Source organism: Plectropomus leopardus, chromosome 4, assembly GCF_026936395.1.
Source record: "Plectropomus leopardus strain MGB_pleo_1.0 chromosome 4, ASM2693639v1, whole genome shotgun sequence".
Classification (NCBI taxonomy): Eukaryota; Metazoa; Chordata; class Actinopteri; order Perciformes; family Serranidae; genus Plectropomus; species Plectropomus leopardus.
Window position 1 is genome coordinate 7,619,384 of NC_142179.1, and position 13,391 is coordinate 7,632,774.

The window sequence follows — 13,391 nt, forward strand, 5'->3', positions numbered from 1 at the left end:
AAACCCCAGAGCAGGATTCTGGTGGATCATTTAAAGAGTCTTAAAAGCCACTGAATTCATTAATCTAAAAATAAGGCCTTAGTTGGTATTAAAATAACGTAAACCTTTAAGACATGAGCAATTGGCTTGATGTTTTTTAAAAATGTAGGTAAAGAGCAAGCAAAAAAATGTATAAATAAAAGAAATTACCTGAAAAGTAAGGAAAAAAACATATGTAAACTAATTTTAAATATATAATTGTGATAATAATAAATATTATGTATTGGACGTTTTTCCCAAGCTTATTTGAAAAATAATTTTTGTAATCTACAAATTTCTTGCAATTTGCAGAACAGCTCTTGTCAAGTTGTTTATTGACTTTTTGCCCATGTTTTTAAATTAGCTCAGATTTCAAAGTTTTAAATAATTCTGAAGGTGTCTGAAGCCAGCACAAGTCGTCCAGGCTAAAGAGTTAAATTAATCTTTCAAAAGTCAAAAAATGCTCAGACATGGAAAATACAATTTTATGCGTCCTTTGTCTGACATTACATTATAAAATCTTAAAATAATTGGCAACCTCTTTTTTTGTGAAATATTTTACCAAAATCATCTTAAAATGGTCATGATGGGAATCCAGGCAGTGGAATCTCACATGAAGAGAGAAAAACGTAAAGTCTCAGAGAGAACTGGCCAACAAATGCCAAATATTCCACACCTTGCTTGGTAAACCAAATAGAATATTGTAATATAAGATGTTCATTATCTTCCATGTATTGCACTTTAAAAAAAAAATTTCAACACTTGAAATAGGTAATTTTAACTTTTTCACTAGATAAAAATGTCATGTACTATGCTGTAATGAACAGTTGGACAAAGTTGTCCTTCAGTTTTGGTTACAGTAAAAATGGAATTAAATTTCATTTTAAGTGGTAATAAAAAAGTCTTCAAAAGACTTGAATCTAACCTTCCTTAAACTCTAGTAGCCTTGGCACACACAGTGCCAAAAAAATGCAAACAGCAACAAAGCTGGGGTTGGCTTTCACTTTCGCTATCAATCCTGTCCACAACAGCCAACATTTCCTGCATAGTAAACCTTTAAACCTTTAATATTTGGGCAAACTGGCTTGATTTCTTTCAAAACATTGGAAAAAGGCTAAAAACAACTTTTAGCAAAAAATGACCCAGTAATTGGCAAGAAACTTAGTAAAAAGTACATGAAATTACCCGAGAATTGGCAAATTAATAAAAACAATTAAATAAAACAAGCAATAACCACTAAATGGGAAAGTAAGACAAAAAAAAAAAATCAAGGGAATGGTCTGAGAAAATTTTTTGAAAAATTATTTTCTAAATCCACTAATTTCTTGCAATTTGTGGGACATTTCATGGCAAGTTACTCTTTCCCCATGTTTTTGAAAGAAATCAAATCAATCAAATTTGCTTCACGGTTCAAAGGTTTAAATATTTGTAGAAGGTGTCTGAATGCACCACAACAAAAGTGATATAAATCCAGGATTCAGAGGGTTAATTTAGACAACAAAAATTCAACTTATCAAGACAAATTAAATCCAATAAATATCAACCTGTATTTTTTTTTCCCTTTTTGTCTTTCTCTGTGACATCTTAGGGCTTGCAGGAGTATGAGGAGTGGAAGTGGTACAACAATCCGACACTGGTGGAGGTGCTGGAGGAGTTCCCCTCCATCCAGATGCCCTCCACGCTGCTGCTCACTCAGCTGCCCCTGCTGCAGCCTCGCTACTACTCCATCAGCTCCTCTCCAGACATGCATCCAGGAGAGATCCACCTCACCGTCGCTGTGGTCTCTTACCGTGCCCGAGGTGAGGACCCGCTGCTCATTTTTGGGCTCTTTTCTAGCATTATCTAGTGTCTCTTCAAGGCTTTCAGTGCTGCGTGGGTTTAGTGGCAGGTGCTTTTCTTCTGCAGAATGTGAGGATGAACTTTAATGCTCTTTTTTTAAGGCTTTTGGGAATCTTAAATCGGTCTCTTTTTCTTTTTCTTTTCATATAGCCAATTCCTTGACATTTCTTAAAAAAATAAACTCAATTATACCCTGTGGTTTCTAGTAAACTGTATTTAGCAGCAAGTTATTGCTCCAAAAAGTGCATATCCTGTATATATATTTTGCTTCAGGTCAGTTTATGCCATGGATAAAAGGCACTGTGCTGTGGCTCTTTCAAGGTTGCTGCAAAGACTCGAAAAGTCAAATGACTCAGCCTCTCTGAGAACCCTCCGATGGCTCAAAGAAAATTGATTGGAAGTTATCTTGGAAAGCCAGTCTGCTTCACAGGGCAACCAGACCACGACTGTAATTACAAGAAACGTAGATTTAGAAACACCTCGGGAAGATTCTGTATCTGCACACAGATTCTATTTAGAGATATGGACACAAACACAAATGGGAGAAAACACCGCAGGTATATCAGTCTGTGTAACAGTATGTAAAATGCATTAGTTATTTAGGTTTCTGTGAGTGTTGGTGTATAGTATATCACACAGCTCTTATATCTCCAGCTTTCCAATTAGCATCTTTACTCCCAGCCTCTCGAGTAGTCAGCAAACATTAACCAGATGCCAAGGCTTCTATTTTCTCTCTCACATGTAATGCGTACTTGTGCAAACATATTACTATGACTGTAAAGGCAACAGTTGAATTACTGTAATTTCCCTTTAGAGAGAGAGAGAGAGAGAGGGAGAGAAACAGGCCTTGGAAAACATGTGAGGGCCACTCTTCTCCTGTTAGTTTGTGCACTTAAAGAGAGTGGGAGCTGGTGAGAAAAAGGTAAAGTGCTCGCTTGGTAATAATCGTCTCTTTCAGATGGAGCAGGACCTATCCACCACGGAGTGTGTTCGTCGTGGCTCAACAGGATAGAAAAGGGAGAGATGGTGCCGTGTTTTGTCCGAAGGTAAAAATCATGTCTTTCCGAGGAATTATGGTATTTTTGCATGTTAAAAGAAAAGCTTGACATTATATGGAAACGAACTAAAAATGAAATTAATCTGCCACATCTACATCCTATCTAGGTAATGAAATAAATATGGGACTGGATGGAGAATCACACATTTCCTTTTTACACACTTTTACACCTACTCATTAAAAAACTTACACATTTCCACAAAAAAGGTTTCAAGTACAAATTATTTACTTGGATAATATATAGCTGTACAATGCACACTTCAAGTACTTTAAACAGTACTTTGACAATTTAGTAGCTGTGCAGTGCAATGCAAGAAAAAATATCTTCTTTTTTAAATAACAAAGCAAGCAACTAAACTTTTTTATGGTTATTATCACAATTCCACTGTGCAGCCTTTTTCCTTTTAAATAAAATAACCAAGTAAACAAACTAAAATAACTTTAGAAATTGCTCTTAAATCCACTTAGTGCAGCATTTGTTTTTCCAACAAAATAAAAAATTAAACAAACTAAAATGTGTCTTCAGAAATTGCTCTCAGATCCACTTCATGTAGCATTGTAATAAAAGTACAGAATACTATAAATGAGTAATAAAATCACAACTCCACTTCAAAGTATTGTTACAGAAATTTAATTTCCACTTTAAGTGGTGCAGCAGCTCAAGTTGAACATGAAAATAAAAATAGTTTCTACTTATTGGAGTAGCAGCATTACAATAAAACCTGGCGGACGTAAACGAAGGATCATGGAAAGTGCGTGCTCAAATAAAAGGATCCCAATCAATTAAAAAATGTGTGCTAGGGGCCTAATACTGATCTGTCTGATCCAATCAGGAAATCACTAGTTTCAAGTTTTAATTGAAAATGAAATTGTGACTAGTCTACATTGGAATGATGTTAATCTTCTAGTCTAACTCTTGACAAGAAAACAAAAAAACATGTTTCCCAAAATGTGAAACTATCACTTTAAGTGAATTTACAAGTTTTGTGGTCACTTTAAGGACATTTTTACTTAATATGTTTTTTTTTGTCTGATGCATTGTTTTAGTGCACCATCATTCCAACTTCCCAAAGACAACCAAGCACCTTGCATCCTGGTGGGTCCGGGAACAGGTATCGCCCCGTTCAGAAGCTTCTGGCAACAGAGACTATACGACCTTGAACACAACGGTAAGTTTTTTCCTCATTCCCTAGAAAGGTATTTATTACTACCTTATTGAGGGGCTTTGCGGTGGATTTTCACAGCTGCACATGAACCCGCAGCAGAATATTCAATTTGCTGATGATAAGAATATCCAGGACAAGCTGCTAAATGTACTCTATCAGGCAAAATGCTGTCTCATGCACCTCTTTGTAATAATGTATTTCAGATCGAATAACTGTGAGAGATTTAGATAGGATACAAAACGGCAGAGTGTCACTTCTACAAAACCTTTCAGAGCAACAAAGTAACTCTACTTGTCATCTGTCAGGAATTGAGGCATACCCCATGATCCTGGTGTTCGGCTGTCGGCAGTCTGAGATGGACCACATCTACAAAGAGGAGACCATCCAGGCCAAGAACAAAGAAGCGTTCAAGGAGCTCTACACGGCCTATTCCAGAGAACCCGGCAAACCAAAGGTACCAGCGCGAAACTGTCCATGGCTCTGGATGAGTCAGCTTTTCACAAATCTCTCTGGAGAGCTGTTTGGGCTTGAGATAAAATCATAGCGTTGTAAAACATCTGAATTAAAACTGCTGTGTGGCTGTATTCTGGAGCACGCTTACTTCAGTTGACATCATATGTTTCCATTTGACAATTTTTATGTCACTGTGCTAGCTTCAGCCAGCAATATTGAAACTGAAATTGATATTTATTTTGAGCATGTAAAAAAAAGTCTCTGCTTCATTTGCTGTCTGGTTCTTACAGCAATGATGTTCAATAACTGAGTATAAAAGCTCAAAATATTCAAGAAACAGAGTGTAGAAAAAATAATTTCCATATATATAGATATTAGCCTTCCAGCCTGCAGTTTTCAAATTTTAATTAATTTCACTTTATTCCCTATCTGTCAGTGGTCTCCTGTTTTTTTCACATTGTTTCTTACTTTTTTCACACTTGACTTCTTTGTGCACACTCATCATTCCTCCTCTGCTGCTCTGTCAGAAATATGTACAGGATGTACTGCGCGAGCAGCTGTCAGAGACGGTGTACCAGTGCCTGAAGGAGGAGGGAGGACACATCTACGTGTGTGGGGATGTTACGATGGCTGGAGATGTTCTCAAGACTGTCCAGCAAATCATCAAGCAGCAGGCCAACATGACCCTGGAGGATGCTGGCTTCTTCATCAGCAAGCTGCGGGTAAGAAAGAGGAAAACAGCGCAGTTCAGTGTGCTACACCATCACCATGATGTTTATTGTTGTTAACCCTTTGAAACCTGAGCAAATTTAGCAAAAATATGTGAAGAAGGAAATCAGAGACAAAAAATTGAAAGAAATTGGTAAAAATGTACTTAAGAAATTGGTTAAAAAATGAAAATTTGTCAAATAAAAAAGGAGAGGGAGAAATAATAATAAAAAAAGGAAATGGCCTGGAAAAGCTGCTTTAAAATTATAATAATTTTGTAATATAATTTATATATGTAATTATGATCACTGTAAATATATTTTTTCCCTCGACATTTTTCCCTAGCTTTTTAAAATATTTTTTTAACCTAATAATTTATTGTAATTTGTCATTTGTGAATGATTAATTACCAAATTGCTCATTGCCTTTTTTTCCTCATGTTTTTTAAAAAATCAAACCATTTGCTCCTGGCTCAAAGGTTTCAATACTACTGAAAGGCCTCTGAGAGCAGGACAAGAAAAGTGATGTCGCCTCAGGTGTCAAAGGATTAAACCCTACTGAGCAGCTCAATGTGATGGTGGCGTCAGAGAAGAGAGGGGTCACAAGTTTGAATCCTAGATGAGCTGTAACAATAGAAAATCGGAAGTGCTCTCCATCATTGCAAAAGTGCCCTTGAGCAATGCGATCAACATCCAGTTGAGCAGGCGGGGTTCTACAGGGCAGCCTCTTCGCACGAACGTATGTAGCTGTGTGCTAAGCATGAAGCTGACAAACAGAAGGCGTGTTGAGTCAGAATTTCCCACTAAACTGAAGGTTAAATAACCCCCCCACTGGCTTGTTTTCATTTGTGAACTCAAGGGTAAAAAAGGCTATAAATAGAAGAGTGACACGTGTCACCAAGGCCACTATTAGCACACTTACCTGTGAAGAATACAAATGAACTGAAGAGCTGTTTTTCAGTCCTGTTCAGTGACTCGTCAAATCCAACAACCTCAGGCATGTAAACACAGTCAGTATGTCTCTTCATGTACATGTTTAATCATCTCATCATTCTACGATGTAAGATGATCTTAAATACACAAACCAAAAGAATGTGCATGAAAAGGAAAGCTGGAAAGACAAGAAAATAAAAAAAGAAGTTCAAATATTTCTCAGTACTATCAGCGTAAGACCTTACTGAAATAAGAATTAGTCTGAAACCATCATGGAATTTAAACTGCGTGCTTTTACAGAAGAAGGCAGCTCTGGCTGTTTCTAAGTTTCAGATATGTATTTGCTTATTTCATTGTTTCTTTCAAATGAGGCTGTCATTTACTGTTACAGATCCCCTCCAATGAAAAGTTTTTGACCTTTTTAACAGTCTAGGTCTGACTGACGATCAAGCATGTGTGGCTGAATCTCTCCCATGTTTCCTCTAACACTAACATCAGCCATCTTGATGTGCACCACCCTTGAACTGCTCAACATTGCACAAGCAGCGGTGGTGAGCAAGGCGCAAGATCAGATCCAAAATTTTTCAAATAGGGTGAAGGAGTAGATCTACTTCCAGCCCCTTCTCAAAAGTTTTTATTTACTTTTTTATGTGGGGAAAACCATGTTAAACAAGTATTTTTACATATTTACTTGTACAAACTTATCTGGAGCATTAAATAACAATAATATAATAAAAATAATGTCCATCTCACATTTTCTCTACCTTCACCATCCCATCAAACCCAGGATGAGAACCGCTACCATGAGGACATCTTTGGTGTCACCCTGCGTACTTATGAGGTCACCAACCGGCTTCGTTCAGAGTCCATTGCCTACATTGAGGAGAGCAAAAAGGACTCAGATGAGTAAGTGGTTTGTGTCATTTCATCTCCAGAATTTTCTGAAGAGTGCTATCCCTTTACAGTTTTTCTTAATTTCGGATTGAGATTATAAAAGGTCACTATCCCGTTTATGTACGAAACAGAGCTGTACTTAAATTTCATGGCAATATTCTTAGACTAATAGATATCTTGCGTACAGTGTTTATATTTTTGGTTTTTGCATGGCACAAATATAACCACAGTAAATTTTATAGTAACCTGCTTAGCAGATTTTGACATTTCTTGCCTACAAACAGATATTTTGTATGATTGTGTTGAAGCAAAGGTCAGAAAACCAGAAACAGTTTTCTAATAAAATGCTAGTATTAGTTCTTGAGATACATCGCCATGAAATGTTGGTCAAGGAATACATTCAGGGTCCCCACGGTCATGAAAAACCTGGAAAAGTCATGAAATATCACAGCCACATCTTCCAGTCCTGGAAAAGTCATGAAATTAGTATAAAATAATTGTAAGTTTTTGAAAAGTAATGGGCTTTGTTAAGTTAAATAAAATTGTTACAGTAATCTTCCGTGGATAACCTTCCACATAATGTAGCATAACAGCAAATGTATTTTCTGTAGCTGTTGACCTAAATAAGCGCATTTTTCAATGTGTGACGTTTCGTTTGCACCTTTTCCTTCATTTAGATAGATGAAGCCAGCTGATAGGTGAAATTATTTTTGAATCGAGTTTGAAACTGATATGTAGGATAGAATGCCGAACATGTGGAGCAAGAAAAAATATGTTGTTCTGGGTTCTTGGCAAGTCCTAAAAAGTTTTGAAATTTTGTCCACGTGAAGGACTCTCAGTCGACTGAGAGGTCTTTAGACTTTCAGAGGGCAACCCTAAATTATAGTTAGTTTGCTGTTGGCTTTTGCTTTTGTAGAGGACACTGATACTGTCTTATTTTTTGGTCCAATGATTCTTCAATTTTTACAGGGTTTTCTGTCTTTGTAGCAATAGTTTTAAGATTGCAGATGTGAATAAAATCTCCTGCTGAGCATTTAAACGGCAACCTAGCCAGTGGCTGCCTTTTTCATTTCAGGCCTGAAACCTTTGCTAATTTGGTAAGCTATTTAGGTAACCTGCTGACTCAAAGTCATGAATCACATTTCTGTTATTTAAAAAATTTAAATTGCACCTCATTCATCACATAAAACTAGAAACATTCATTCATACATGACTGTACTCCCTCCTTCATCGTTTGACTATTTGTCTCTGATTTTTGGAGGTATGGTAATGTCTAGTTTGTGCACAAACCCATAAAACCTCAATCATTCACTTAACTTATTTGCAGCGCGGCTGATCTGCGTGGGATACTTAAACTCTATGATGTGTTTTCTTATTTATTCATCTTCTTTGCCGCTCAGATTTGCCAGCTGGTTAGCTCGTATTTTAGAGAGCAGTGTTTTTGGCACAGCCCCCTTTTAGATTCATCTCAGCAGCTGAGATTACTATAGCAGCTCCATCTCCAAGAGACGACTGTATAAGTAACTCCAATCTGCAACCTGTAGTTGTTGCCGATGTGTTATCACCCCTTGTTTAAGATAAAAACACAGTGGGTAACCATGGAAACCCGTGGAGAGGGATCTTTAAAATAACAGGATTAGAGCAAAAGCAAGCGGGTCTGTTCCATTTCTGTTTTTGTTTCTGTCGTCACTTGTGCACATTGAAGATTAGACACTTCATACACCCTTGCCATGAGAGCAAAACAAGGGCCCTACATATTCACTATGGCTCATTAAGTACCAACATAATGCATCACAGACGATGGCTCCTGTGTGGATTGTCACTTGAATTTCACATTTGGCCATCAAAGCCCCTGTTGGCTGGATGAGTAATGACTGTAACATCTCTATCTCCATGTCTCTGTTGCTCTCTCTGTCTGTCTCTCTGTCTCTCCCTCTGTCTTTTCTCTCTCTCAGGGTTTTCTGCTCGTAGGTCTGTGAATTGAGGGGCTTTCTGACAACCAGTCTGGAGGACACAGCAACGCTGGTTAAAAAATACTGTGCCAATTTTTCTACTACTAAAAAAAAAACCCAATGGATTTCTTTCTTCTTTTTTTTATACCACTTTAATGTTTCTGTTGGGCTCTGCAATTTCGTCTGTAGCAAGTTGGAAATGTTCTGTTCTCTGAGAATATGTTTTGCTCGTTGATACTTCCAAAAACTATAAAATTGATCATTTTTGATTCATAATGTGTGCACCTAGTGTAATGACCTGCCTCATTGTGAATGCATGACCAATACAAGAATATACTCAAGAAATATACTATACTCTGTGTTGTTGTTACAGTTAAAAAGGCTTTTATTGAGGTTTTATATTTATGAGGTGGCGTTGATAACAAACTCACAGACATTTCTGAAGTATGAATTAAGTCGACCTTACATTTCGGGAAAGAATCAGGGCTGGTCAGATCTATTCGGTCTGTTTTTTGTTTTTTAATCAAACGCTGTAGTTTTAGGAAAAGTTCCAAAGGGCAGAGATAATTGAAAGATGTACAGGCATGCAGATAGAAACACTGATAGATTTTTTTTGCAAGCACATTTGGCGTTCTGACAGGTCACCCTGAATTATGAAAACAGCGATTCTGTCACAGCCTCAACTAACATATTATCTAGCTCTTCACTGGCAGTCCATCAAAATGCATCAGCCTCTGTGCCAGCTCTCTTTTTAGTGGCCTGTCCATTCTCTCCCAAACATCATAATGTTATGTGTCCCAGCTGAGGCTTGCACAACCCACAGCAGCTGCATAAAAAATGTGCAGAGCAGCCGCTAAAGTAGAAGTCTGAACCAGTGCATGTTAAAAAAAAAAAAAAAAACTCTTAATAAATGGCAAATTAAAAGTGCTTTAACACGCTTTCAGGACTCTCAGATTATAAAATATCCAGGTATTAACATATTGACTATAACAAAAAAAAGATCATGATCATATGTCAATCCATATAATAATGGTGTGTTGTTCTGGGAAATGAGGTCTTGAATTGTAGATAATTATCCAAGTATTAATCAGCAGTTTACAAGTGTTTTGGGAATTACGCTCATGCGCTCAGTTGTGAAAATATTGATTCACCCTCATGTCTCTACGGTAAATATGATGTTACAGCCAGCAGCCAGTTAGCAGGCATTCAGACGGGGAAAGCCGTGTGTTGAAACAGTGCTGTTACAGGTATGAGTGAGACCAGAAATACAATCTAGGAAATCCAGTTTAAGTAACAGAGCTGTGAATTTAAAGAAATCAAATGCCAAAACACTGCTTGTATAAAACTATGAGATAGGATTTTACAACTCTGGGTTTGTTTTCAGGTTGTTCTAATTTGTTAAGATGATCACGGGATGACATTTTGTCGCATTCATAAACTGTATATAAGAAGAAGGGGGTGTAGCCACAGTGACATCACCAGTTGGTTTGTTGTTTTTGGGTTCTCTGACTGACACTATGCAGATCTACCTGTACTGGCAACCTGACTGCACGTCTCTCCCAGATACATTTTTCAAGTCACTAAGTTATCAGCTAGCACTTGGTTAAAGTTGCATTTGTATTCTCTTTAACTGTAATATTACTTGGATGCTAATTTTTGCTTTGATTTTAGACTGCTTACTAGAAAAGCAGTCAACTCCTTCAAGTGTGTTTTAGTACAATCGAATGCTGATCAAGACATTTTTAGGGGACCAGCTGAACTGAAAACACAATGAAACACACTGCGAAAGGATCAAAGTTCAATGCTGAGAACGCAAACAACACTCCAAAAAAAGTTCATGGCTATTAAAATGTACACAGTGCCAGCGATATATGCTTGGCTATGCCTCTATCCTGATTGACAGGTCGACGTGGTGGCAACTTATCAATCACAAGGTCACCACCTAAAGCGTCCCCTGCTTTTTTTTTTTGCCTATTTAACTCTAAATGTGGTCGCCCCCACTGGCCATTAAAGAGGATGCAGGTTTAAAGTGCTGTAAAAACCTTTTGCTATAAATGTTTGTTTTTTCAAAATTGATGTGTTTCCATTAGACATAATATACCCAGTTCCAGTTTGTGGAATTTGAGCGTTAATGGACCTTTTTTTTATTTTTTTATCGCAGGCTCTGCCTTCAACTGCTGTGAAAGTAAAAAATGGTGGTTCATAGGTCCCGTCATTCAACAGGCCAACCAAACTGTTGGCTGTAACTCCCAGACAGTGCAAACTCCACTGCTTTGTGTCCACAGACCACCTGTAAAAAAATAATTAACACCAGAAGTAAATTATACTATACAGTTATGTTTGTGTTATACGTTTTGCATGATTATGGAAAATGGTATTAGTCCCTGAAAACTCATGGAAAATGTTTGAATTTTTTTCCATGAAAATGTGCAGGAACCCTGTTATGACTGAGCTTCCGAGGTCCTGGTTGTTAGATTTTGTTAAATTTGCAGAAATCCAAGCGAGCTGTTTCCCCCGTTTCTACTTTTTACACTGAGAGAAGGCCCCTGGCTGCTGCATCATATTTACCGTACCAACATGATAGGGGCGTCAGTTTCTTATCTTACTCTGTCAAACTATTCCCTTAAAAATGATATATTTCTGTAAAAAAACTTAAGTAAAAAGATCTTTTAGCACCCTGTGCAGCCCGGGTCACCTCTAACAGCTCTTGAGCTTTTAAAATTTGCATTTATTAGCATCATAACTCCTCTGCCTCTTGCCTTACATTAACTCTCTGCCTCTGCCTACATGCAGCACATTCATTCTTTTCTTTTGTCTCTCTGCATGATTGTGCACAACCCTTTGGCTCACACGCCACCCTTTCACTGTGACCTGACACCTGCTCAGTAGCATCAGCGTGTGTGTGTGTGTGTGTGTGTGTGTGTGTGTGTGTGCGTTTGTGTGTGCGTGCGTACGTGTGAGTGAGAGTGTGCGATAGAAATCATCCTTACTGTGCGCATCTCTATTTGAGTGGGTGTAAAAACATGCATGAGCTCAGGTGTGCGTTCTTACATGATTATTCTGCTTGTTGCCTGTCGTCAAACTGGTCCGATTTTTAAAATAAGCATGAATTTGTTGTTTTGTGAGTCACATGAGCCTGCGAATCTTACAGATGGTGTTTTGGTAACAGGAAACTGCCCACATGGCTTTTTTAGTTTTCTGATCTCAGCGGTTCAGTTCAATTGTGATGAGTTCCAGTGAAGTTTTTCATTAAGGGACAAGAGGCAATCACACTGCCGCTGTGGTCATTTGCTGCTTTCCAATGAGTCAGGGTTGTAATTTGAATATATATTTGTGCAGGGGCCACGTTGTTTATCGATCACCCACTCTGCAGTAACCTGTGGCTTTTCTTGTCAGCTTGTTTGTTCCCTTTCTTTGTCTTAAATTAAAGATAACTGTTAGCATGATAAACGGATTTCAATGTGATTTTCTCACAGCAGAATATGTTTGGTTATTTTATTTTATTCGATTTTTTTTTTCTTAATCAACTATTTTTACTGCCGGGAGAAAATGGGTGATCCCAGTGTCCCCACTGTCGTTCATTCTGGATGAATGTCTCCTCTGTATAATTAAGTTAAATCGGAATGAGAGCTGTCAAGAAAAAATGTCTGTGATGTAAAATGTGCAGCAGAAAAACAATTGATACGAGATATAGCTTCTATATATAGCTTCTATAGATATATATTCAAAGTATAAAATATAAAGAGTACCACTTTGATCTTTTTCTAAGAATGTATTTTGATTATGTAAATGAGCACTATGATTCTGCTTGATTTAAAAAAAGAACAAAAAAAAGGCCTATTCTATGGTGTCTCTCATATCCTTTAGGTATGGGATGTAAAACGGCAGCATTAAATCAATGCATGGTGATCTTCTCTCTCCTGTTCATATTTAAAAAGCTCTGTCTATTTACCAGCACTGTGTCAGTCAGTGAGACTGTATTGTGAGGTTGTCCGGGCTTTCTCGCAGGCCTTGGGATGGTAAAAACATTCTCGAAGGGGGTTTCTTTTTCTGTGTTTGCATATCGCTGCTGCTATGAACAACTCTGATCCAATCAGCCTCTGCTATAATGACCTTTGTTGTGTAATTGATTGAGGATATTCCATTTTATTGCATCAACTGCAAGGACTTTGCATTTACTTACAAATAAAGAGAAACATTTACAGAATATGTCAACACATTTGCTTGGTTTGTTTTTCTTGTTTATGTGAGAGAGAAGCCGCACCAGAGCGGTTAATTCCCGCAGTGGGACTTGTTTAAGATTGTAGTGTTTTAGTTTGAAGGTCAGATTTAGATGTTGATACAGCGTTGTGGCCAACAAGCCATTTGCTCC

General features: G+C 37.6%; 1 protein-coding gene across 4 annotated transcripts in view; it reads left to right on the top strand.

The window, feature by feature from the left end:
- Positions 1-13,234, top strand: part of nos1 (nitric oxide synthase 1 (neuronal)) — a 60,177-nt gene extending 46,943 nt beyond the window's left edge. For 2 of the 4 annotated variants that reach the window (XM_042487595.2, XM_042487596.2), the window contains 7 exons: positions 1,607-1,817; positions 2,816-2,903; positions 3,962-4,083; positions 4,386-4,534; positions 5,061-5,255; positions 6,961-7,079; positions 9,023-13,234. In XM_042487595.2, the coding sequence (XP_042343529.2) occupies positions 1,607-1,817; positions 2,816-2,903; positions 3,962-4,083; positions 4,386-4,534; positions 5,061-5,255; positions 6,961-7,079; positions 9,023-9,038 (900 nt within the window). In that variant the 3' untranslated portion in view covers positions 9,039-13,234. Of the gene's footprint in view, positions 1-1,606; positions 1,818-2,815; positions 2,904-3,961; positions 4,084-4,385; positions 4,535-5,060; positions 5,256-6,960; positions 7,084-9,022 lie in introns of those variants that run through there. The other 2 variants (XM_088076459.1, XM_088076460.1) reach the window with 1 other exon arrangement.
- Positions 13,235-13,391: the final 157 nt, after the last annotated feature.